At 36.6% G+C, this 27047-nt stretch overlaps 1 protein-coding gene and 1 long non-coding RNA gene across 2 annotated transcripts in view; one reads left to right on the top strand and one right to left on the bottom strand.

Annotated features, from left to right (window-relative positions):
* Positions 1-27047, top strand: part of THSD7B (thrombospondin type 1 domain containing 7B) — a 790054-nt gene that overhangs the window by 502242 nt on the left and 260765 nt on the right. The window contains exons 12-13 of the mRNA XM_050750933.1: positions 8391-8585; positions 14739-15002. Of these exons, the coding sequence (XP_050606890.1) occupies positions 8391-8585; positions 14739-15002 (459 nt within the window). The remainder of the gene's footprint in view (positions 1-8390; positions 8586-14738; positions 15003-27047) is intronic.
* On the bottom strand, positions 11731-23413 carry LOC126932262 (uncharacterized). Its single transcript, XR_007718149.1, has 3 exons — positions 23297-23413; positions 15263-15408; positions 11731-11979 (listed from the first exon to the last, which is right to left on the bottom strand). It is a non-coding gene; the product is annotated as an uncharacterized LOC126932262 (long non-coding RNA).

Below are 27047 nucleotides of genomic sequence, written 5' to 3'. Positions count from 1 at the left end.
AAAACGGGTTTCTGTCTGATTTCTGTATATTGATTTTATATTCTACAACTTCACTAAATTTATATATCAGATCTAAGATTTTTAATGGAATCTTTATGTTTTTCTAAATAAAAAATCATGTCATCTGCAAAGAGAAACAATTTGACATCTTTTTCAATTTGGATGCCTTTCATTTTTTTCTCTTGCCTGATTTCTCTGTCTAGGATTGCAGTACTATGTTGAATAAAAGTAGTAAAAGTGGATATCCTTGTCTTGTTCTAGTTCTCAGAGGAAATGCTTTTAACTTTTCCCCATTTAGTATGATGTTAGCTGTCAGTTTGTCATACATGGTCTTTGTTATTTTGAGATTATGTTCCTTCTGTGCCTAATGTGTTGAGAGTTTTTATGATAAAGGAATGCTGGATTTATCAAATGTTATTTCTGTCTATTGAGATGATCAAATGGTTTTTGTCTTAAATTCTGTTTATGTGCTGTATTATATTTGTTGATTTGCATATGAACCATTGTTGCATCTCTAGCAAGAAACCCACTTGATCGTGGTGCATTTTTTGATGTGATATTGGATTTCTTTGCTTGCATTTTGATGAGGATTTTTGCATCTATGTTCACCAGGGATATTTGTAGTGTGGTGTGGGGTGTGTGTTGTTGTTGTTGTATTCAGGAGGATTAATATCAGTTCTTCATATGTTTGGTGAAACTCATCTGTGAATCCATCTGATCCTAGGCTTTTTGTTGTTGTTGGGAGACTTTATATTACTGCTTCAAACTCACTATTTCTTATTGGTCTGTTCAGGATTTCTGTTTGTTCTTGGTTTCATTTTGGGAGGTTGTATGTTTCAGGAATTAATCCATTTTCTGTCAGTTTTCTCATTTGTGAGCATATAGTTTTTCTTAATAGTCTCTGTTGATCTTTTGTATTTCTATGCTATGGACAACAGAGTTGTTATGTCTTTTTTTGTTAGTCTTGCTGTACCCAACAAGTTTTGGTATGTTGTGTTTCCATTTTTATTTGTTTCAAAAATGGCTTAAGTTCCCATCTTAATTTCTTCCTTGACCTAGTGATCATTTAGGAATATGTTGTTTAATTGCCACGTATTTGTTTAGTTTCCAAAGTTCCTATTGTTACCAATATCTAGGTTTATTCTGCTATGGCTTGAGAAGATACCTGATATGATTTCTATTTCTAAAAATTTGTTGAGGTTTGTTTTCAGCCTAAAATGTAGTCTGTCCTAGAGAACGCTCCATGTGCTGGTAAGAAGAATGCGTATTCTGCATTTGGTACATTTGGGTAGAATGTTCTGTAAATTTCTGCTAGGTTCATTTAGTCTAAAGTCCAGTTCACATCCATTGGTTTTTGTTGCTTTTCTGTTTTAATGATCTGTCTAATGCTGTGAGTAGGATGTTTAAATCCCCACTATTATTGTATTGCTGTCTCTTTCTTTCTTGAGTTCTAGTAATATTTATTTTATGAATCTGGGTGTTCCAGTGTTGGGTACATATATATTTAGAATTGTTATATTCTCTTACTGAATTAATCCTCTATCATTGTATAGTGATCATTTTTGTCTTTTCATAAGCTGTTTTTTATTTAAAGTCTATTTTATCTGATATAGCTACTCTGCTAGCTTTTGGTTTCTGTTTGCATGGAATATCTTTTTCCACCTCTTTACTTTCTGTCCATATATGTCTTTAGAGAGAAAGTTAGTTTTTTATAAGGAATATATGGTTGGATCATCTTTTCTTTTTCTCATTCTGCTTATCTATATCTTTTAGGGGGAGCATAAATTTAATCCATCTATGTCTTTAAAAAGGAATGTAAATTTAATCTATTTACATTCAAGTTAATACTTACATGTGAGGTTTTTTTCCTGTCATATTTGTCTTTAGGTGAAATTGTGGTTAGGTGAAATTCTGTTGTGTTGCCATTAGATTCCTTTCTCTTCCTTCTTTGTGTGATTATTTTATAAGACCTGTGAGTTTTATACTTTTTTATGTTTTCATGGTGATAAATATCAACCTTTCATTGCCATGTTTAGGACTCCTAAAGATTTTTTGTAGGACCAGTCTGACAGTAACGAGTTTCCTCAATATTTGCTTATTTGGAAAAGGCTTTATTTTTTCTCTATTTGTGAAGCTTGATCTTGCTAGGTATAAAATTCTTGGCTGCAGGTTTTTCCTTTCAGCCTTCCCCCCAACCCCCGCACACCTCCCACCCCACAAAGTCTTGCTCTGTTGCCCAGGTTTGAGTGCAGTGGTGCGACCTTGGTTCACTACAGCACCTGCCTCCTGGGTTCAAGCAATTTTTCCACCTCAGCCCCCCTGAATAGCTGGGATTACAGGCACGCACCACCACACCTGGCTAATTTTTGTATTTTTAGTAGAGATGGGGTTTCACCATGTTGGCCAAGCTGATCTCGAACTCCCGGCCTCAAATGATCTGCCAGCCTTGGCCTCCGAAAGTGCTGGGATTACAGGCATGAGACACTACACTCAGCCTCTTTCAGCACTTTTTATATGCCTTCCCATTCTCTTGTGGCCTGTGAGTATTTTGCTGAGAAATCTGCTGTTAGTCTGATGGAGTTTCCTTTAAAGATGACTAGGCACTTTTATCTTGCTGCTTTAAAAATTATTTTCTTCTTTCTGACTTTAGACAGTCTGACGATGATATATCAGGGTGTTTTTTTTTTTGTTTTTGTTTTTTGGGGTTTTTTTTGCAGTGTATTTGAGGATTGCTGGGCCTTCTGATCTGGATATCTAAATCACTAGCTAGAATAAGGATGTTTTAATCAATTATTTCCTTAAATGAGTTTTCTTAACTTCTTTATTTTTCTTCTCCCTCAGAAATACTGATCATTCTTAAGTTCATTCAGTTTACATAGTTCCAAACATCTTAAATGCTTTGTTCATTATTTATATTCTTTTCTCTTTATTTTTGTCTGACTAGATTATTTCAAAAGATGTGTCTTCAAGTCCTGAGATCTTTCACTGGATCCAATCTACTATTAACATTTTAAATGTATTTTGAAATTTCTTCAATGAACTTTTCAGATCTATTGTTTCTATATATCTATCGCATTGGTAATTTTTTCATTCATATCCTAAATTGATTTTCTAATTTTTTTGTCTTGGTTTTTGTCATTCATATCCTAAATTGGTTTTCTGATTTCTTTTGCATCTCTTGCATTGGGCTTCTCTAAAACATGTACTTTTAATTCTTTACCTGGCATTTTGAGAATTTCTTTTTAGTTAGCATCTATTGCTGGAGGAGGATTACTGTGTTTCTTTGAGGGTGTCATAATACCTTGCTTTTTTTTCCATGCTTTTTGTACCTTTGCATTGATTTCTGCACATCTACAGCAGCAGTAGCTTCTTATTTTTGAATTCACTTTTATTGGGAGGAGCACTTTTTTTCTTTAAGATATGGCTATGATGATTGGGTAAGGTCATTTGGTTTGCTTCTGGATACATGTAGTGGCAAAGACTGTATGATTTCCCTGGCTATAAATAGCTTGAGTGTGGTAGCTTCTTTGAATGCAGCTGTAGTAGTGGTACGCTGGGTGGATAAGCAGGCTCATGACCTGTTGGGCAGCTAGGGTGGCATAAACAATGAGGGATGGCAGGGGTCATGAGAAGCTTTTCTTCTTCCTTATCACTGTGATTTTTGTGTTAGGAATTGTTGTAGTGGGCTGTGTGGTCTGGCCTCCAGACCAGTAGGTGGCGTTTGCAGGTTAGAGCCAGCTGCAGTGATAGTGGTAGGATTTATGCCCAACCTCTCTTTCCTGGGAGAAGTGCTGGGTTGTCTCACATGTTGGATTGGGCTATGGAACACCAGGGGCCTGGATCCTGTACTATGTCCTGGAGCGGGGGAAGAAGGTGGGTGGAGCTAGATAGTGCCAGCCTCTACTCAGGCCCACTAGTGGCAGGTGCATTTGCCAGCCCTGATGGAAGTGGTGGGGCAATCTTCAGGCCCCCTGTTGAATGCCTGGCTTAGGAGGCAACTGCTGACATGCCAAAGAGTTAGCACAGTGAGGTAGAAGTAGTCCCAGTGCTTCAGCCTTGGCCAACAGGAGTGGGACCTTAAAGCCTATAGTTTTATCCATAGATTTCTACTTCTGATTTAATCCTCGGAAATATTCTCTGATTTAAGGACACTATATATCTTTAATATTGGCCCCAGAATTATATTGTAGGTTATGTATAACTAATACGTTTTTAAAATTTCTTTTCCCAAGAATTGTGCAATGGAAGGGGCCTCTGAATTGGGTTGTACTTTGGTTACTTATGATCCCCATTTTTGCTAAATGTCTTTTCTAATTTCCTTTGTGTATTTGTTTTGTGTGCTTTGCTGATTTTCCAGTCCTGCAGCCTTCCTACTTGCTATTTCTTTAGTATTTTCATACCCTCTAGTATAATTCAATACACAGTAATTCAATTAATGTTTATGAATAAAATGATTACTTTTATACTAGAACATTCCCAAGAAGGAAATGTTTCATTTAACTTTTTAGTTTTCATTTCCAGTGATCTTTCACACTTGAAAATAAATTAGAATTCTAAACTAGAAGAAACCTGAAAACTAATTCCTGGTCTGAACTGATGATTGCATGATCTGTAGTTGTTGAGTTTTTTCTTTTCTTTTTTTTTCCCTTCAACTCTGTAGTTCTTCAATGGCCTTCATCCTTGGGTTACCATTAAGAGAGCTGTGGTCTTCAGGCTAATGTGGGTGCTGTCAAACATCATGTCCTAACTTTGCATGCATTTGGTGACATTTAGAAAACCCAAATGCCTCCATTAAAATACTTTACAATATCAATTTATAAAGGTAAACAGACGGATTTGCTCTGCACAGCCCTGTTAATTCAGTGAATGTGTCTTCACCATATCTGAGCTATTGGTTCATTACTGATGCTTACAAATCTAGCACCAAATCCAGCAAAGATGCAAAAATATTTTCTCCTTACCTTTATTCTTCACATACTAAGGATGACCAAGAAACAAATGAGGCATGGTGAGGAGAACGTGTGTACATATACTTGCTTGGAGAATCATCAGACTGCTTTATTTAAAAACAAATATAAAGAATAGTAATAATCAATAGCATGTATCAAGCTCCTTAGTGTGAGACATTGTTTTAAGAATTCTCACTAGTCTTTGTTATAGATACTCTTATGATACTCATTTTAAAGATGAAAATACTAGGGCATGAAGAATTAAAAAACTATCTTAGTTCACATAGCTCCTTGTTTAGACTTGAAATTTCAATCATTGCCATTTCACTGCAATATGTGTGAATTTCACCCTATTCTGTAGCTCTTCTTTCGTAATTTCTAATGCTTTCCTTTATTAATTTGAAAAGTTCAATATAGATCTCTATGAATGCAGTGTATTCTAAGTTAGATACTTTCTAGAACTTGAAAACATCATTCAGTTTGGTTTATCATAGCTTTTAAATTATAAACATATTCAAAATAAATTATGTAATAAAATATTCTAAAATAATTTATTATAATTGAAAAAAATGTTTTTTATATATGTCAAGAGGTTTAAATTTCAGCCACGTGTGGTGGCTCACACCTGTAATCCCAGCACTTTGGGAGGTCGAGCTGGGCAGATAACTTGAGGTCATGAATTTGAAACCAGCCTGGCCAACATGATGAAACCCCATCTCTACTAAAAATACACAAAAATTAGCCAGGCATGGTGGACACTTGTAATCCCAGCTACTCTGGAGGCTGAGGCATGAGAATTGCATGAACCCAGGAGGCGGAGGTTGCAGTGAACTGAGATCACACCACTGTACTCCAGCCTGTGCAATGAAGCGAAACTCCATCTCAAAAAAAAAAAAAAAAAAAAAAAGAAAAAAAAAAAGGTTTAAATTTCATAGCAGTGCTTTTGAAAGTATTTAAAATGTGTCTTCATGTTATTCAGTGCATTGTCAGTTTGGAAAAAAATTAACTTGGCAAGATAAAAGTTCTCTAAATTAACTCTAAATTGGTTATCTAAACAAGCAATTCAAAGAACATTTGCTTGTACCCTACTTAAGATAAAATGTCTTGCTGTATTCATCATTAATGGCTGCAATATTCCCAACAAAGAAAATGCAGGTGATGTTGGCTTGATGTGTGATGGATTTAGTTCCTGCGACGTGTATAAAAACAAAAACAAAAAATATTCCGAATGAATGAATAGCTCCACCTGCCACAGAGCAGATGTACAAACTGGGAAGTATTGTGTATGCATCCATTGTCATCTTAGCTAATTCCTTGGTTCTAAAGCATTAGATGGGTTTGTCTTTCACCAGTTCTAAATATATATATATAGATAGATAGATGGTATTCAGACAGACGTATTATTTGATGTGCTCAGAATAAAGAAATAAATTCAGAATACAAGAAGAATGGGCATCTGAAAGGAGCCCCTATGTACACTTACCCTGCATAAGAGAAGTTTATATAAAAAGTTTTTTAACAACGTGATCCTAAGCTGTGGTCTTTTTGTTCCTTTCACATAGCAGATTTTTAAAAACTGTAAAAAAAGTGATCCTAAACTGTGATTTCTTTAGAATGATGAATTCAGCAAATATCCATTAACACACAGCATGTCTAAGGCATCACGCCAAATATGGGTAGTTGGTAGACAGGGTAGACCAGAATTACGTGGGCCATTTAAACACAAAGATATTCCCTGCTTTCTCACCCAGAGATGTTGATACAGCAGATCTGAAATGGTACCATGGAATCTGTGTATCCTCATATACATCCATGGTTAAGAATTAGAAGAGTTGTTTTCAACTGGGGCAATTTTGACCCCAAGGGAACATTTGGCAATGCCTGGAGAGAGTGTTGATTGTCACCAGTTAAGAGGGGTGTATGCTACTAGCATCTAATGGGTAGAGGCCAGAGATGCTGCTACATATCTTACCACGCACAACACCCATTTACACACCCACAAAAAACTGTCTAATCTAAATTTTCAATAGTTCCAAGGTTGAGAAATGTTGATCTAGAGAATATAAATGTATATTCTTTGAGAGTCTATAATTAACCAGAGTGAAAAAGATGCACCAAAATATTGTGCAGTCATTCATAAAATAAAACAAAATAAATGGCATTAGTCCAAAGAATTCAGTAAAAATTTAAACAAAATTTTAGAAATGTGTTACCTCAAGATTATTATTTTAAGGAATGACTAGAGAGTTCCTAGTTGAAAAAGTGTGTGTGAGAAACTTTGAAAAGCTATAAAGGACTAAAAAAGCTATAAAGAACTAAAAGTAGAATTACCATTTGGTCCAGCAATCCCACTGCTCGGTATCTACCCAGAGGAAAAGAAGTCATTATTCGAAAAAGATACTGGCACACGCATGTTTATAGCAGCACAAGTCACAATAGCAAAATCATGGAACCAACCTAAATGCCCATCAATGAATGAGTGGATAAAGAAACTCTGAGAATGAATATATATATACACACACCCACACATATGTATATATACACATATGTGTATATATACACATATATATTGTGATCATATGTACATATATATGATCATAGTGTGTGTGTGTGTATATATATATATATGATGGAATATTACTCAGCCATAAAAAGGAATGAATTAACAGCATTTGCAGTGATCTGGATGAGATTAGAGGCCATTATTCTAAGTGATGTAACTCAAAAATGGAAAACCAAACATCGTATGTTCTCACTGATATGTGGGAGCTAAGCTATGAGGATGCAAAGGCATAAGAATGATACAATGGACTTTGGGGACTTGGTGGGAACAATGGGAGGGGGCGAGGGATAAAAGACAACAAATAGGGTGTAGTGTGTACTGCTTGGGTGATGGGTGTACCAGGTTCTCACAAATCTCCACTAAAGAATTTATGTAACTGAATACCACCTGTACCCCAATAACTTATGGAAAAATAAAAATTAAAAAATAAAAGATATTTGCAGTGGAAATGATCTGAATAGATCATGCTTGTGCTTGGAAAAAATGATAAAAGGAGTCTATATGATTTTTTTAAAGTGGTTTTGTCCTTTTTGTGTCCTCATCTTACTCTTATAGATTCCCTTTCTTAGTTTTGTATCATCTCTAGAGATTAGATGCTGAGGAGCAGGAAGTACAATAAATTACTGGAAGTTATTTTGGTTGCTGTCAATGCAGGGTTTGGATTAATAATGAAACCAATTAAATCCTCAAATATCTCCAATGGCAACAATAAAAATTTAATTTCCAGGGAGAAATAAGGTTAGCTATGTTGAACACAATTTGCACCATTCGTGAAACTCAAGTTTTTAAACCTTGGGGGATTCTGCTGTCTTGTCAAAGAACCAGCAGCTGAGTGATTTAATCAAAATAATAACAAAAGATTCCATGCTTTTTTCCAGCTGTCTCATGTGTCTCTGATGACAACCAGTCGGCAGAAATGATGGATTGCCTCAAACAGACAAATGGCATGCCTCCCCTTGTGCAAGAATGCACGGTCCCATGTCGAGAAGACTGCACCTTCACTGCTTGGTCCAAGTTTACGGCCTGCTCCACGAACTGTGAAGCCACAAAGAGTAGGCGGCGACAGCTCACAGGTATAGTGTGCGTTTCACACTTTAGCATCAGGCAAGCTGAACATCTCTGGATCTTTGTGTAGAATGGTGAGGTCCAAAGGACAGGAATTTGCATCAGGTCTCGCCCTCTCTCTCCATTCCTCAATACATGTCCTCAAATTTAGAACAATGCCTGGTATGTAACATGTACTCAATTAATGTTTGCAAAATGAATGAAATATGTGAACTATTTTATAGCTATCAAGTTCCTCTCTATATAGTTTTATAATCTTTGCAGTTATAAAAGGCATTTTATTCACTAACTTCTTTTGAGTAGGTAATGGCAAAGTTTGTCCTGTGCTATCATGCCCGGATCTCAGTGAGCTTGAAGGCAATCACCGATTTGGAAAGATGATCCAAAACAGATCTAACTGACATCATTGTCTTTTGCCATTATCTTATAAGCAATTTAACATTTTAAAATTTTACTAGTGTAAGGCAAAAATCAAATTACATAGACTGATTCTGCTTTTGTGATATTAATTATGAGTTCTGTTTTCAGCTGCAAAATTTAATGGAAATTAAAGCAACTAATTGTTTAATTGAATTCTGGGTGCATTTTTTGCCTGCAGTATGCAAATAATTGATGCAATAGTGTATTTTACTACTTGCCTAGATAAATATCCCACAACTTTTCTTAACTTCTTATGCATTTGTACGTGCAGAAAACAAAGAACCAAAGGAAAATGCCAGAATAATCATTGAAATAATGAAATTGGTGTTGACATTGGAGAATTAAGCACAGATGACCATTTGTTCTCATGAGCAGTTGAAGTGCTAATTCTGTTGGTTTCAACACTCTTTTGTCTGAATGCATTGCTTACCTGATCACATTTCAAACTTAAATCACCATTATGGATTTAAGTAATCCACTAGAGCCTTTAATGGGATTTCTGCACACAAACTGGAAGTCCATTTGTAAGTGTAGGTGAAATGCATAACCATAAACAGAAACACCAAACAAGAAATTCTGTGCTTTGTGCCCTATCTTCCACAAAAATTTGTGCCACATAATTTTATGCAACATTGCTTGTTTCTAAGATACAACAGATTTCTCATAGAAAAACAACACAATGAGATAGAATGTATGTGACAGGAATATTTGAAGTTCAGGGGCCAATTAATGAAACTTTGTTTGCCTGTACAAACATAATGCATCAGAAGCCACTACTGTAGCAACTCTTTATATACTTGAGATGAGAGAGAATTTCCTGTAGAGGGAAAGGAAGTTTTTAATTAGTGGCCAGTTTTTTTCTTTTTTCTTGAAAGTTTATTGATGATAGTTTACACCTACATAATGAAAATGGAAAATATTGAGAAGCCTAGGATATTTATTCATTTCACAACCAGCACCATTTATGTTATAAATTGTTAAAACTCCAATGAATTTGACTTTTATTTAAAATGTTCCTTTTATATAAATATTGAAGAATAGCTGTACATTTTTTTCTGCAAACTCTAATCTAAAAATTACTCATACTAAAAGATTGTTTGAAATTTCTTTTCTAAATTATTAACGGCTGTACTTTCAGGTGGCTAATTGACCTTTGTGTATCTTTATGTCTATGTGGCACCAAAACAAGTTAGCAATTTCATGAAATACATGAGTTTAAAAAAAAAACAAAACAGTAAAATGAATCATTTAATATCACTGTTGAAAAAATAATCCACTAGTGAATTGAAATATTTTCACTTTTCAAGACTTATTTTTATTGTCGTGAAACTAATGCTTGTATTTTGTTATCCCTAAGTAATTTGGTAGTAAATGCAGTAAACAATCTCTAACATGAATGCTGCTGAAAGCCTTGGACTCAAACTCCAAAGCCATGTGATTCTTTCTCTCTTTAACACAAACACACACACTGAAACATATAAACATAAATACAAGCCACTTCATTGAATATGGGGCCATACAGGATATTTAACTTTCTTTTGTCCATTTGTAACAGGAGGCTTTAATTCACTGAGCATTCTGTATGTTGTACCCGAACTATGTCATCGCAGGTTTTAGACTCAATAGTATTTAAAGCAATTGTTTATAGAATGCCAAGAATATTCCATTTATTAGATAGAAAACCTGTCCAGGTTTTATAAATATTATATGAGCTATAATATACAGATATTTATTTATAATAACTAGATAACTAGTACATATTCTGACTTAAGGAAGCAAAATTCTTTAGAATTGTACTAGGGATTGATTTTTAATATTAACTTGTTCTGAATCCAAAGGTTAATGCTGATTTTGATTAGTATATAATCAAAGTAAAGGACCGCTGATAATTTGTTTCTTATTGTGACAACTGTATCTGCATTAACTTGCTTAAATCCTTCATCAAATAGTGATGCTATATAATTAATAAGGATATCATAAACATAGAGGCAGCACATATTTGTACAGAATATTTGTTCTGCTGGTAATTTCTGGTCACCTTGTAGATGAACATCTTTTTCTTTAGTTTTTTCTCCTCACTCTCATTCTCTTTTTTTCTCCTTCCTCCTTCTCCTTTATCTTTTTCTTTTTCTTTTGTTTTACAACTTCCTTTTCTCAATTATTCAACGAATTTCCTTTTGTTTACCACTTATGTGTGCTAGTCCTTGGTAATACCACAAGGGAATCAATAGACATGATCCTAACTTAACAGAGCTTGCAGTCTAATTGGAGATATGGCAAGAGTTTTACTGGATATAGTTACAGTATAGTTTCTGCTATACTAGCTGTTGTATTGGGTGAGGTATTGAAACAAATCCTATTTTTTTTGTTGTTTGTTTGTTTGTTTTCTTTGAGACGGAGTCTCGCTCTGTCGCCCAGGCTGGAGTGCAGTGGCCGGATCTCAGCTCACTGCAAGCTCCGCCTCCCGGGTTCACGCCATTCTCCTGCCTCAGCCTCCCGAATAGCTGGGACTACAGGCGCCCGCCACCTCGCCCGGCTAGTTTTTTGTATTTTTTTTTTTTTTTTTTAGTAGAGACGGGGTTTCACCATGTTAGCCAGGTCTCGATCTCCTGACCTCGTGATCCGCCCGTCTCGGCCTCCCAAAGTGCTGGGATTACAGGCTTGAGCCACCGCGCCCGGCCCAAATCCTATTGTTGTAACAAATTATCAGAACATTGCTGGCTTAAAGCAGCACAGATTTATTATTTTACAGGTCTGTAGTGTTTCGCAGATCTAAATAAAGACAAGATGTTGATAAGGCTGCATTTCTCTCTGGAGGCTTCAGGGGACAATGGTTTTCTTTCATTTTCAAGCTTGTAGAGCCTGCGCATGTCCTTGGCTCACGTTCCCCTCCATCTTCAAAGCCAGCAACATTGCATCTCGCTAACCATTCTTCCATGTTCAAGGATGGTTTTCTGGAGGGAGTAACCTGTGAGTTTTGATCTGAAGAAGAAGTAGGTGTTAGCTAGCCTACGGAAGGATGGTAGAAATTGTGGACATTTCTGGAGTAAACATACAAAGGCCAGAAGCAAAATGAGTAATTTCTAGGAACTGAAAGAGGCTCACTATGACTGTATCGTAACGTGCTAGAGGCAGAGTGGTACAATGTAGGCCAGAGGCAGATACAAATGGGCACAAATCATATAGGTCCTTAATGACCCTAGGGAAAGAGCCTGGACTTCATTCTGTACTATGGTAAGCCACGGCAGAGTTTTCAGTGGACAAGTGATTTGATGAGATTTGTACTTTGAAAGCTGGCTCTGACTGCAATGTGGTGGACAGATAGAAGGTATAGAGATATGATGGCAACAAGATCTTGGAGGAAGCTGCTGTAATTTCAGCTGGAGATTTGCAGGTGGGGCTAAATATGGGTGACACCCATTGGAATGGAAACAAATGGACTGATGCAATGAATCTTTAAGCATTTGAAGTACTATGCCTTTGTCATTAATCAGATGTAGGGGGTTCAACAGAATAATTCAGAACATTCCAACTTTTAACTTGGTGATATTGGTAGAATTGAGAAACACAGGAGAAAGAAAGGTGATGTAAAGAGGATGGGTGTGATTGGTTCTTTAGGTGTAGATTTTTCAGTCTATGGATTAGAAGCTTGAGCAAGAAATCTTGAATGAAGACATTAATTTAAAATTGAGGAAATATGGATGATAATTTAAACTCTTCAAACGGGTGAAGTTGTAGAATCAGAAGAGAGATGAACCTAAGATGGTGCCTTGGGGAACCCCATCAGTTTAAGAGAGGTAGAGAAGAAAAATAGTTCACCAAGTAAAAATAAATAATATATGGCAAGATAGAGGTGGGGGCACGGGGTGAGGATGAGGAACAAAAAGATATGTTACGGTGGAGCTTGGAAAGAATATTTCAAGAATGAAAGTATAGTCAACACTCTGAACTATCACTGAGTGATTAGACCTGAAAGATAAGGAATCAAAGATATTCCAGGGCTTTGGCTTTGTTTCTTGTTTTTGTTGTTGTTTGTTTCTTGCTTGATAACAGTGGTTTCCAGAAATAAGTAGACAGAATCCAGGGTTAAGTGGATTTAGAAGAGAAATGAAACTGAAGAGATGGAGACTGAGAGATTCAACAATACTCTATGGAAGTTTGAAAAAAGGGAGGTCTTGAACTTGCTAAATGCTAATAGAAAGAAGCCACTCACTAACTATTGATATATCTCTCAGCCAGTAAATTTTCATGGCTGTGATGGAGGCTGTGCTTTTCAAACTTATTCTAGTGTCCTAATGGTAGAGGCAAGTGAATACCTTCTATCAGAAGTAGAGCTGAATCTGCTACCAGATCAACTTCAGGTCCTGCAGAAATTCTTTTTTTTTTTTTTTTTTTTTTTGATACACAGTCTCGCTCTGTCACCCAAGCTGGAGTGCAGTGATGCGATCTCGGCTCACTGCAACCTCTGCCTCCTGTGTTCAAGTGATTCTTCTGCCTCTTCCTCCTGAGTAGCTGGGATTACAGGCACATACTGCCACACCTGACTAATTTTTGTGTTTTTAGTAGAGATGGGGTTTCCCTATGTTGGCCAGGCTGGTCTTGAACTCCTGATCTCAAGTAATCCTCCTGCAGCGGCCTCCCAAAGTGCTGGGATTACAGGTGTTGTGAGCCACCATGCCCAGCCTAGGAATTCTTATTTATTGCAAACATAAGCATCATGGCAGACCATAGAGCCAATCACCCTGTCAACAACTCTAGAATTATATGTAATGCAAACCATGTAGCAGTGAGAAAGTAGCCCATGCATCAATCAGCTTGTATCAGGCATTTTCAGAACAGCCATGAACGTAGAAAATAGACCAATAAAACTGCCTATATATTTTATAATCAGCCATGACTCTAGTTGATGACTAACTAATGAGAAAACAAAAGGTGGAATTATTAGATCTAGGAAAATTTTTAGTAATCTAGAGGAATCGTGTTGACAGCAAAGTTGAATCAAGTTACAGGCTGATTCAGAATCCACTCAACGTGATTACCAAGTGTTTACGGCTGTGAAAAATGACACTGCATTGTCTTACTCAGAGTTGGGACCACAGCTAACAGGTTCATCAAAGTGAATTGGTAAGGTAAAGTCATATTCCAGAATACTTAAGTTAGAAGAATCTCTCAAAATGAAAGAGCTTTTTCTCTGATTAAATTATCCAGTATGACTTGATCATTTATTTCAATTTATTGTTTGTATAGATGTTTGGGAGCTGCCTGATGGCAGAGACCAAAATGAGTTTAACTTCGTCCATCTATCTCATTGCAAGAGACCTCTACTAAAAAGAGAGGGAGTTAACCACTTAGATGCTTTCGTTGATTCCCTGGCAATCATTAGTCAAGGAGAATGAGGACAGGGTTATCAATATGTTTTTTCCAGCAAACTATAGAGAAAATAATATTAAATAAATTAACTGGAATTCTCTAGCTGTAGCAAACATCTTCCAAATATTTTATGCCACTCTCAAACATTAAACCATTTTCTACTTTTTTCAAATTAACTTGAATTTCACAGTTGTTCTGGGAGTTGTTTTCATTGTCTCAGGATTACTTTCATGGCAAAAGAGTGAAGAAAACAAAGGCTTTATTTTATTTAAGGTTTAATATTCTAAAAGTTTACAAATACAAAAGTGTGAGTGACTTTTAACAAAACAGCAGATAGACATTTAATATCTCAATGTCTCTTGTTGGAACAGGGAAAAGCAGAAAGAAGGAGAAATGCCAGGATGCTGACCTTTACCCTCTAGTGGAGACAGAACTATGTCCTTGTGATGAATTTATATCCCAACCTTATGGAAACTGGTCAGATTGCATTCTTCCAGAAGGCAGAAGGGAGCCTCAGCGAGGACTGCGGGTACAAGGAGACAGGAAAGAATGTGGAGAAGGCATGCGCTTTCGAGCAGTAGCCTGCTCTGATAAAAATGGAAGACCTGTTGACCCCTCCTTCTGCAGCAGCTCTGGTAAGGAGATGGATGAAGAGTAACAGATGAGAACACTCACACACAGTTTGGGAGGTTTTTCTCTCCTCCCAAATAATATATTATTTAATATAATATATATATAATAGCTCTGCTCTATAATAATTGTTTTAGTTCTCCTTTGTCAATAACACATTGTCTCTCATAAAATATGGACAGATGAAATGCATGCATCTGCATCTCAATGATTATCTGGAATGTGATGGTGCTGGATCCCTGACTCACTTCATTCTCTACTTCACCTTTGTTTATTAGCCGCCTGTTTGCTGGTGGTCAACACTGCTGCTCCACTTCACTGAGAAAGCCAACGCCAAGTACAAACAAATATGCTCCACGCTGTTTTTTGGTGCTCTGACCATATACATAGAAGGCATCAGAACTTGAGTGTCTTCAAATGTAGTTGAGAAAAAAAATGAAAAAGTTAATTTTAAAAGTTTCACTATATAAAGTAGAAGTATACCCAAGTTAATAGAATAAAACTATAGGAAAATGACAGAGACAATCTCAGAGAGTTCTGTGAGATGTTAATCCAGGAAAATACTGTTTTTGAACCTTAATTGGGAGAATTTGAAAGATCTGGGTGTATGGAAAAAGGAGTGGAGGTTAAATACAGCTGTTGTGAAAGTTGGTGAAACAGGCTGAAAGCAATCATTACAATGGAGCTTCTGAATTTCCTGCTCTGTTTTTCTTTTTTTTACTAGTTTTTTTAAAAAGAATAAACAAGTCTAGAAATAAATGGGTAGATGTTGGTCTTAGTCATCAAGGTTTTGTGTACTAATAAATGTTCTCAGTAATACCAGAAACTCAAATTCAATTATAGTGTACAAACTAAGTAAATGATAGATCTTTATTGCCAGCATACTAGCTATCTTTATTTAAGATATGCCCATATCATTATACAATGAGATTTAATGACTTTTAAATTAATACTCTTATTGCTTTATACAGGTTTCCTAGATTAGTCTACATTAATTTCTTAAGTGATTTGACTTTCAGAAACATTAAATACATCACAAAAAACTAATGGACCCATTTTAGGGTGACTCTAATCTTTCTTTTCAGCTTGTATGTGTGCATTGGTTTATTCATTCATTTGAACAAAACGTTTTTATTGACCATCTGCTATGTACCTGGACATCTATGACTTGAGTGTACAGTTAAGGGGAAGTCAGAAACTTGTGGAGTTTACTGTCCGGTGGGGGATATAAATAAACAAATACATAAAAAGAATTTCAAGTTTTGATTAGCTCTGAGGATGCTGAATAGAAAATTTTTTGATAGACTTTAGGGAAGCCTTCACTGAGGTGACATAAATCTAAGATGTGAAGGGTAAGAAGGAGACAGATGCACAAAGCACATAACAAGGTTGTTTTAGTTAGTGGGGTGTCCAGAAGATAAAAGCTAGGAAAGATGTTTTAGACATAAAAGTAAACCCTGTGGTTTGAGCATAGAGAGTGAGGAGAGAGCTGTGTGAAGTGAAGTTGAAGAAGTATGTGGAATCTTGTGAGACAAGCCAAGGAATATGGATATAATTTAACTTCAGTCATCAGCTTGGAAGTAGAGTGGGTAATGTTATCCAATTTAGAGATTTTAAAGGTCACTTTTGACTACTGTCTACAGACTGACTTAAAAGGGGTAAGGAAGCTGCTGGGAAACTCCTGTAGTTAATCAAGGAGAGACATGATGGTAGGTCAGACTAGGGTGGTGGCAATAAAGAAATACTGAAGTAATTTTAAGATGTAATTTAGAGATAGAATTGGCAAGATTATTCCAAACACAAGGCATCTTTTCTATATGTTATCTATCATTCATCCCTAATTTTGCATGAATTTATGGAGAGTTTTTTTAATTTAGAAAATAATCATTTCAGATTAGAAATGAAAACATCTTGAAACAAGAGGAGACATTTGTAATTCAACCAATTTGCAATGCCATAGCAAAAGCTATTAGGGAATCTAAGAGACTTTCACCAAATGAAAATCGTGCTTTAATCAAAGTTTACTGCAGCCTTATAACTTTTATGATACTTGTGTTAATCTACTTTCACAGTATATATTTTCAAAAACAGGTTTTTTTTTTAAATAGCAAGTGAAAATACCTCATTGTGTCACCTCTAGGGATATGACATATACTTGTCTATCAAAGGAAAAAAATCTTTTAATGGTTACTAATAAAGACGTAGTTTTAAAAAGTATATATATATACACATATATATATATATATATATATATATATATATATATATATATATATCTCCATGAATTGGAGTAGGACACTGGCTCATGCCTGTAATCCCAGCACTTTGGGAGGCATAGGCAGAAGGATTGCTTGAGCCTAAGAGTTTGAGACAAGCCTGGTCAACATAGGGAGGCCTTGCCTCTAGAAAAAATAAAAAATTAGCCAGGCCTGGTGGCATGCATCTGTGGTTCCAACTATTTGGGAGACTAAGGTGGCAAGATCACTTGAGTTTGTGGAAGGTCAAGGCTTCAGTGAGCCATGATTGTGCCACTGCAGTCCAGCCTTTGTGAAAGAATGAGACTCTGCCTCTAACTATACATATATATGTATATGAATTAGCTCACTATTAAGAATTACATCATAGGTTAGGTGCAGTGGCTCACACCTGTAATTGCAGCACTTTGAGAGGCCAAGGCAGGTGGATCACTTGAGGCCAGGAGTTCAAGACCAGCCTGGCCAACATGGCAAAACCCCATCTCTACTAAAAATACAAAAATTAGCCAGGTGTGGTGGCACATGCCTGTAATCCAGCTACATGGGAGGGTGAGGTGGGAGAATCACTTGAACCCTGGAGGCGGAGGTTGCAGTGAGCCGAGATTGTGCCACTGCACTCTAGCCTGGGAAACAGAGAGAGACCTTGTCTCAAAAAAAAAAAAATACATTTTTATCATGGGCAAACTGAGGCACAGGGTAATGACCTGAATCTGGATCTCCCAATAAGAATGGTAAGTGCTTCCCCCTTTTAAATCTTTACTTGGACTTTGTCTTCCATTTGCATTTTAGACATGAGCAGGATTCCCCACGATGACATAAGGGAGACTTCTTCATGAGGATAATTATTCCTCATCAAGCATAATATGTTCCATATGGCCCCTATTGGATACACCTAACTGTGGGAACACAACTGCATAAATTCTGAGTTATCCATACTAATGGATTCTATGGATAACTCAAACCATAGATAATCACAGCCGAGTCTGCTTGGCTTTGGGAATATCATGGTGAGGAGAAATATTAAATTGCAATTTATTTTTTAAAAAACTTTAAAATGGAGTTTGTCTCTATGTTCTGTCAACCCCTATTGGCTCTTAATGAGTTCCATCACTGCCTGATGCAAAAGTGCATGGTGTCGTCTCCATCTGTATGACAACAGGTCCAGTGATGGGACTACCTAAATTGGGCCACAAAATATCCCATGACAAAATTAAGATTCTTGAGGTGAGCCACTTCCAACCATGTTTCTTATATCAGTGGTTTTTTTTTTTTTTATCCCCCCTCAAAGAACAGGACAAAAAAGTACTTCAGCATGCCAATACACTGAATTTTCTCTCTCCCTGGCCCTGCCTTCATCTCTCCATTCGGGTCTCTGCTGAATATCCCGTCATATCAAGTCTTTCCGATTCCTCTAATAATTGATCCACCTCATCACTTCCTGTTTCCCTTGCCAGTCTTTATGTTTTTTCATAGCACTTAATCACCAACTGACACGTTATATATTTACTTTTTAGAAATGAGTGCTTATTGTCTCTCCCTCCAGTATATTGCAAAGTTCCAGAAGAGTGGAAACATTTTTAAATGTCTTTTATTTATTTTCAACTGCTTATCCACAGCACCTACGTGTCAGAAATTTCATAGACTTTCAAAACATATTTTTGAAAACATGACTTAATCATCGGGTTCTGGTAATTTTGTCTCCAAAGTATGTCTCGTCTTTTCCTTTCCTTTTGCTATCCTCTGCACATATTGATGTTATGCTATTCTGTCTTGACTTATCCACCTGCTATCTGTCATGCCAGCAGCCATCAGCCATCACACTGACACGAAAATATGTCCAAGCCATCAGCCTGCTTGCAGTCCTTCCTGGTCTCTTCTTTATATAGCAGCTCCTCAACTGGACCCTCAAGGACTTCCATGAGGATGTACTTCACCTGGCATGCCCTTTTTCTTCCTCTCATGGGACTCTTCATTCTCTGGGTTAAGATCAGGTGCTACCCGTTGCAGGAAGTATTTCCCCTTCTTCCACTCTTGTGTTTCTTTTTAGGACTACATTTAACTTTTAAAAATCCATGTAGATCTCTATTTTTCTTACTAATTTGAGAGTTCATTGAAATTTATGACTGAATCATGTTCACTTCTCCATCCCCCATACCTATCCCAGGCTCTGGCCCCACGCAGGTTCTCAGTATCTGTTGGCTGAATGAATGGAAAGGCTAGTTTAGGCAAGAGTCAACACACATATGCCCATATACAAGTTCTGAAGTGCGTGTGCAGTGTATGCACATGTTTTAACAGCCCTTTGGGTAGAACAGCTGTGTATAACAAAAGCAGATCCATAGAGAAGCCACCTGTGTAACACACAAAGAGCACAGAAAACCTTGTTCTATTTTGCCCTCGATGTATAGTTTGGGAATAGAGGTAATGAAATTGCATCGCTACTAGTGGATAAGCAATGTTTTTGAAACAATGGAAGAATGCAGAAGGAATGATTTTTCAAGTGATCCAATGACAAAAATGTGAATAAGCTTTCATTCATCAAATTATGAAATGAAAGTGTAATCTGTTTTCTGATTCCAGATAAATTATAATTGATTTGATAGGCAATTAATGATTTTCATTAATATATCATCCAGATGTAATTTAGCATTTGCAATTTAACAATTATAATTTCATTAATTTACTGTAATATATAAGTAGGTATAGATAGAAGACAAAGCAAAATAATCATCATAAAGAATCTCTTTTTGGATTTAAGGAATAAATATTTACATGTTTGCAATCACTGGAAAAGTGAATTTAATATTAATGCATTTAGAAAGTTTAGATTTTCTGTGTATGTGTTGAATTTTGCATATTGAAATATTTCTCTTACAACTCTATATGAACAAATTTATTTTGGCTGAGCTGGAAGAACATGCTTGGGACTGAAAATTATATCTTTATTAATCAAGGTGATTAAGATGGCTTTTTTCCTGATTCCAGGTCTAGGTTCAAAATTAACTATTTTATTTTGTTTTATTTTATTTTGTTTTTATTTTTATTTTGTTTTATTTTATTTTAGACAAAGTTTCCTCTGTAGCCCAAGCTAGATTACAGTAGCATGATTATAGCTCACTGTAACTTCGGAGTCCTGGGCTCAAGTGATCCTCCTTCCTCAGCCTCCTGAGTATCTGGGACTACTGGCTAATTTTCTGTTTATTTATTTATTTTTATGTAGAGATGAGATCTCTCTATGTTGCCCACCAAGGCCTCTGAAACTGCTGGAATTACAGGCATGAGCCACTGCAACTGGCCTAAGGAGCATTTTATATATGAAGTGTCCTGGCAAAGATTTGTGGATATCAAAGACAGGACACACATATTAATCTATTATGAGCAGTCTTCATAAGTCCAGTTCATGGAAGGGACTGAAGAATTATATTATACCCTCTCTCCCAGAAATAAATAGAAACTTTCTAGTCATCTGAAATTCTTGCCAAATGACTCATTGCTTAGATCCTTTACACCTTTATGTTTATTTACTAAGACCTTGAAAGGCTCTTCAGTTCACCACTTGGGGAAGAATAATAGTGTTTCGGCCAAGGACATTTGCATTGACAAGATAAAGAATATGTTTCTATGTTTTCATGTTGTGATTTTGCCTCTTTTGCTATTTTTGTTTTAACATGACCATAGATAAAAACTTCATATAATATTGCTGCATTAGAGCTGTTTCTTTCTTCTGTCCATTTTTCTCCAGCCCCATTGCTCTGCCTTAGTTCAGGCTGCCTTACGTTTCTTGTAGACTCACTGCAGTGGTGACCCATCCACTGTCCTCACTCAGTCCTTCTTCCTGCCAGCCTTTCTCCCTTTACAAGGAGAAGGTTCTTTCCTAAAGGCAAATCTGATTATCACTCCCATAGATTTTAAACCTTCAAATGGCAACCCATTGCCCAGACCTCTTAGAATGGGATACACGCCCTTCATGATTTTACCCTCCTTTTTTTTAAATCAGTATACAAGATTTACATATTTTCTGCATACTGTTGATAATTTGAAACATTCATATAATCATATCAGGTTAAGTAGAATATTCATCACCTTAAGTATCTTTTCTTTATGCTAGAAACATTCAAATTCCTCTTCTAGATATTTTGAAATGTACAGTAGATTAATGTTAACTAGAGTTACTCTACTGATCTATTGAAAACCAGATCTTATTTTTTCCTAAGTATATATGTGGACCAGTTCATCAACCTCTCTTCATCCCTCCTATTTTTTCCAGCCTCTGTTAATCACCAATCTACTCTCTATTTTTATGACATCTCCTTTTATAGCTCCCACATATAAGTGAGGACATGTGATATTTGTCCTTCTATGCTTGGCTAATTTCACTCAACATAATGATCTCCAGTTCAATCAATGTTGCTGCAAATGACAGGACTTCATTCTGTGTAATGGCTGAATAATATTCCATTGTGTATATATTTCACTTTTTTTTTAAGGTGGAGTCTAGCTCTGTCACCCAGGCTGGAGTGCAGTAGTGCAATCTGGGCTCACTGCAACCACTGTCTCCTGGGTTCAAGTGATTCTCATGCCTCAGCCTTATGAGTAGCTGGGAGTAGAAGCACCTGCCACCACACCCAGCTAGTTTTTGTATTTTTACTAGAGATGGGGTTTCACCATGTTGCCCAGGCTGGTATTGAACTCCTGACCTCAGGTGATCCACCTGTGTTGGCCTCCCAAAGTGCTGGGATTATAGACATGAACCACCGTGCCCAGCTACACCACATTTTTGACACAGGATTTTCCTTGGCCCCTTTGCCAGCTTTGCTGCAGGAGACACACCATCTACTCAGCCTGCCAGGCTATGCCTGCCTTGTAGTCTGGTGCTTATCCCGCAGCCACTGCAACTGAGCTCTCAGCCCCACTTTTGGTAGGTCCTGAGTTCTTGTCCTACACATCAAAGAAGAATGAGGATACACTGACAATGGAAGAGTGAAAAGGACAGAGAATAATGTTACTGAGTGATGAAATAGCTCTCTGCAGAGATGGGATGCAAAGGTGCCCCCCACCTGAAGTCAGGTCATCTCTCCCTCAGTGTGACTGGGTCCAGGGCTTTTATGTGCTCAGAATGGGGAGTGTGTACTGATTGGTTTGAGTGTGCAAAAAGAGGCTAAAACAAAGGCATCACTCAAAGGTGGGCACAAAAGTGTAGAAAACCAATTAGGAAAGGGTAGGTATATGTAAAATAGGTGAAGAGTGGGGATCAATCGGACGAAAGCACAGCAAATAGGCAGAGAGGTTCTCAATCTGGTCCAAGGATTTACCCAGGACTGTCTTCAGCTTCAAGGTCAGATTTCACCGGGGACCTGTCCCTGTCTGCTTAGGATTTGTCTGCCTCCTGTCATTATCATTTGCTTTATACATTCATCCACTGATGAACACTTAGGTTGATTCCATATTTTGGCTATTGAAAATAGTGGGAGTACAGACACCCCTTTGCTATATTGACTTTATGTCTCTTGGTTGTATACTCAGTACTGGAATTGCTGGATAATATGGTAGTTCTGTTTTTAGTGTTTTAAGGGACCTCCATACTGTTATTCATAATGATTATACTAATTTACATTCCCACTAACAGTGTACAAGGGTTCCCCTTTCTCCATATCCTCAGCAGCATCTGTTATTCCCTCTTTGGTAAAAAGCCATTTTTACTGGAGTGAGATGATATCTACTGTGGTTTTGATTTTAACCATGTTTAATCCCTGAAGCCTCATCTTTCATCCACCCCACTCTGAACTCCAGCAGTCCTGGGTTCTAGAATATCTCAATATACACAATTTATTGACAGGGTTCTTTTGCCTTCTGTACCTATCTAGCTTCCTCCGGCTGTGACTTTAATTTAATTTAATTTGCAACTTAATTCTCTAGTTGACTCCTAATAACCTTTCTGAACTTGTATTAGAAATGTCACCCTTTTTGAAAAACCACAGGCAGTCTTGCCCGGCAGCCCTTTCCCCACTCCCCAAACCCTAGAACCCACTAGGAGCAGAGCTTACCTGCTTAATGTTTGTTAGCAAGATAGATGTCGTCGGTCCTATACTTCTCCTATTTTACCTATCTTACTGCTAATCCATGCTGCCACAGAGGGCTGTGTGCCCCCTGAGAGAGGGACCATGAACACTTCATCACTCTATCATCACAAACAGCTGGCGAAATGTCAGCACATCACACATACTCAATAATGGCTCACAAAACACAGATTGTAAATTATGCTTATGAATAACTAATTTTAATTTACATATGTGAATTCATTCCCTATGACTACTTTATCAAAACTACAAACTTAGTGGCATAAAACAATGCAGTTATTCTCTGATAGTTCTGAAGGTAAGTAAGAAGTTCAAAGTCTGTTTCACTAGGTCAAAATCAAGGTGTAGTCAGGGCCATGCTCACTCCAAAGGCTTTGGAAGAAAGCTTTTATTGGCCTTTTCTCATTTCTAGAGTTGCATTCCTTACATTCCTTGGCTCATGGCCTCTTCCTCTGTCTTTAAATCTGGTGGCATAGCATCTGGCTTCAATATCACATTGGGTTCTTCTTCTGCAGCAAACCTTTTGATGCCTTCTTTTAAAAACACTTAAACTACCTGACCTATGAGGACAATTTAGGATAACCTTTCGATGTAGGGAAAAACACCCTGACTATGTTTTTTCTCTGCCCACAGACCACCACAACACCAATCATCAACACAGAAAAATACTTCTGTGACCAAATCTATGGGAGTTTTTCCTCCACACATCCAGCAGCAGATACCAGTTGGTTGCCCTCCAATTCAATTCTAATACTGTCTATCTGGAGATAATATCAGATCTCACAGGTTGGCAGCTCAGACCCCAAAACTGCCTACCATACCTCCAGGCACCAGTTGCAGCTCTGGGCCTCTGAAAATTCTAACCAACTGCCTTCAGGTTGGGGTTCCCATGACTCCCTCTTTGAGTTTGATTAATTTGCTGGAGTAGTTCACAGAACTAAGGGAAATACTTAACATTTACTCACTTATTCTAAAGGATACAGAGGAAGAGACAAGAGGAGCATGGGGGTAGGGACAGAACTTCCATGCGCTCCCTAGGCACACCACCCTCCAGGAATTTCCATGTGTTCAGCTATCTGGAAGCTCCCTGAACGTGGTCCTCTTGAGTTTTTATGGAAGTTTCATGAAGTCAGCATTCCTTCCACAGGATATAGGGCATGACCCTCTCTGGGAAGGGTCTTAACACCCATAATCAGAAATGTTGGAGAAGATTAGAGTCCTGCCTTGGGGCAGGTGAAAGGGAGGATAGGAGAAGTTGGAGAGATTCTGTTTCCTGCCTAACACACCCAACATTGTGACAAAAGATTGTATCAAGGACTATGGGATTTATAAGCCAGGAACCCTGGATGAACACCAATATAAATTGTAACACCACACTTACCATCTCAATATCACATCTGCAAAATCTCTTTTACCTTATTAGGTAGCATTTGCACATTCCAAGGAATAAAACCTGGAAATCTTTGGGGATGTTTTTCAGCCTACCAGAATATGCTAAGAAGGCTATCATGTTTTTGAAACTAAACTCCTGAAATGTACAAATGATAAATAATTTGAAACTTTGCTCAAGGGTTTGAAGCATTCGCATAGTGTTACTTTTTGTTTTCCTCGTGCATGATATCTACACAGGGGACTTTATGTGAATTATATTGAATTGAATTATAATTTAGAAAACTATTAGACAAAATACTGTCAGCAAAAATGTTACAATGAAGAAAGTAAATATGGGATTTGAGTATTTCTTTGAACAACCTTATATAGAATTAGTATTTCCTTTTACTTTTGTTTTGTTTCTTTTTTACAGGGTATTGGGCATCCCCTTGTCTGTCTCCAGGTCACATATTTGCTTTACCTTGCTTATTTAGTATGTTGTATTTTCTAATTCCAACCTATTTAGCAGTTGCTGGAGACAAGGGCTTACTGATGAGATCTCATTTGAAGAGAAAATTCAGCTACTGAAAATGTTTGAGGAGCTCATGTTGTCCAAGAAGTCACCTGGAAGGATCCATTGGGAATAGTGGTTCATTTGCTCATGGATTCATTTATACTTTTAACAAATATCAATGGAACATCTAGTTTTCATCAGGCACTTTCCTATATATCAGTTTATAAAGATTAACAAGTCATACGCTGTAAACATATTCATAGTCTAATAAGACTGTGTTAGGGGCTTGCAAATTTAGGAATATCTCCTCCCTCTGAGGCAGACCATACTTTAATTTTTTTTTTTAATTACACTGAAACAAAAATTTCAGGATCTCAACCAGTCAAATGGTTTAATATACTCTATATATCTAAATCCAGAATTATGCCCAAGTATGGAATCAAGATTTCTTTACTGGTGATTGAAAATGGAAAATGAGAGAAGACATGTCTAGGGCCTTATAGCCTGATCTGTATGAATTTGATAGGAAAACCTTTCTAGAGAAAGCATTGTGCGTTTTGACCCTTCTCAGGGAATAAATTATGGACCCATGATGAAATCCATGTACAACTTTCTTTGTACCTATTTGGAATAAAATGGAATATATTTTACCCTAAATAAGAAAGTAAACAGAACTTCTAAACAAATGATTTTTAATTAATAAATTAATATTTATTACTCATTTTTTCTTCATAAAAAAAGCAAGTAGGTATCTTATGAAGGGCTGCAAAGTAACTCTTTCTCTACCTTGATTAAAGAAAAAATAGTTCAATCTTCCTGAGATTGGGGAAAAACCAAGAATGTCTATTCTCAACTTCTATTCAGCACCATGCTGGAGGTTTTAGCCATGGCAATTAGGCAATAAAAGTAAATAAAAGGTATCTATATTGAAAATCCAGGAGTTAAACTACATCTATTGGCAGATAAGATAAACTTATAAATAGAAAATACTAAGAACCACCCTCAGAAAGAAGCTATTAGAGCTAAAGAATTTAGCAGGTTTGCAGAGTATAAGATCAATGGTCACAAAGGTCCATTGATCTTATACTCTGTTAGGTCTATACACTAACAATGAACAACCATAAAATGAAATTAAGAAAATAATTTCATTTATAATAGCATCAAACAGGCTAAAAGACTTAAGAATTTATTTAACTAAAGAAATTTGTTATAGTCTGAAACCTTCATGTATTATACTCTATAAAACATTGTTGGGGAAGATTAAAGAAGACCTAAATAAATGGAAAGATGTGCTATGTTAATGGATGATAATTGTTAATATTGTTAATAGTTGTTATTTTAAAATACCAATGGTCCTCAAATTAATCTACTATTTAGTTCAGATTATATCAAAAGCTTAGGTAGCTTTTTTGAATAAACTGACAAACTGATCCTGAAATTCATACAGAAATGCGAGAGACCAAGAATAGTCAAACAGTCTTGAAAAGGAGGAACAAAAATGAAAGAGATACACTCTCTGATTTCAAAACTTACTACAAAGTTGCAGTTATCAAGACACTGTGGTACTGGCATAAGGAGAAACATAGATTAATGAAACAGAATTGACATTTCATAAATAAACCCTTACATTTATGCTCAATTGATTTGATTTTCAACAAGGGTACTAAGACTATTCAATGAAGAAAGAATAATCTCTTTAACAAATGGTGCTGGAACAACTGAATGTCTATATGCCAATGAATGTAGCTTGACTCTTATACCATAACAAAGATTAACAAAATGAATCATAGACCTAAATGTAATAGCTAAAACTATAAAACTATTATAAGAAAA

The sequence above is a fragment of the Macaca thibetana genome, chromosome 12, assembly GCF_024542745.1.
Source record: "Macaca thibetana thibetana isolate TM-01 chromosome 12, ASM2454274v1, whole genome shotgun sequence".
In the NCBI taxonomy this organism is placed as follows: Eukaryota; Metazoa; Chordata; class Mammalia; order Primates; family Cercopithecidae; genus Macaca; species Macaca thibetana.
Note: the sequence above shows the minus strand (reverse complement) of the source record. Positions and strands in the feature narration are given on the sequence as shown.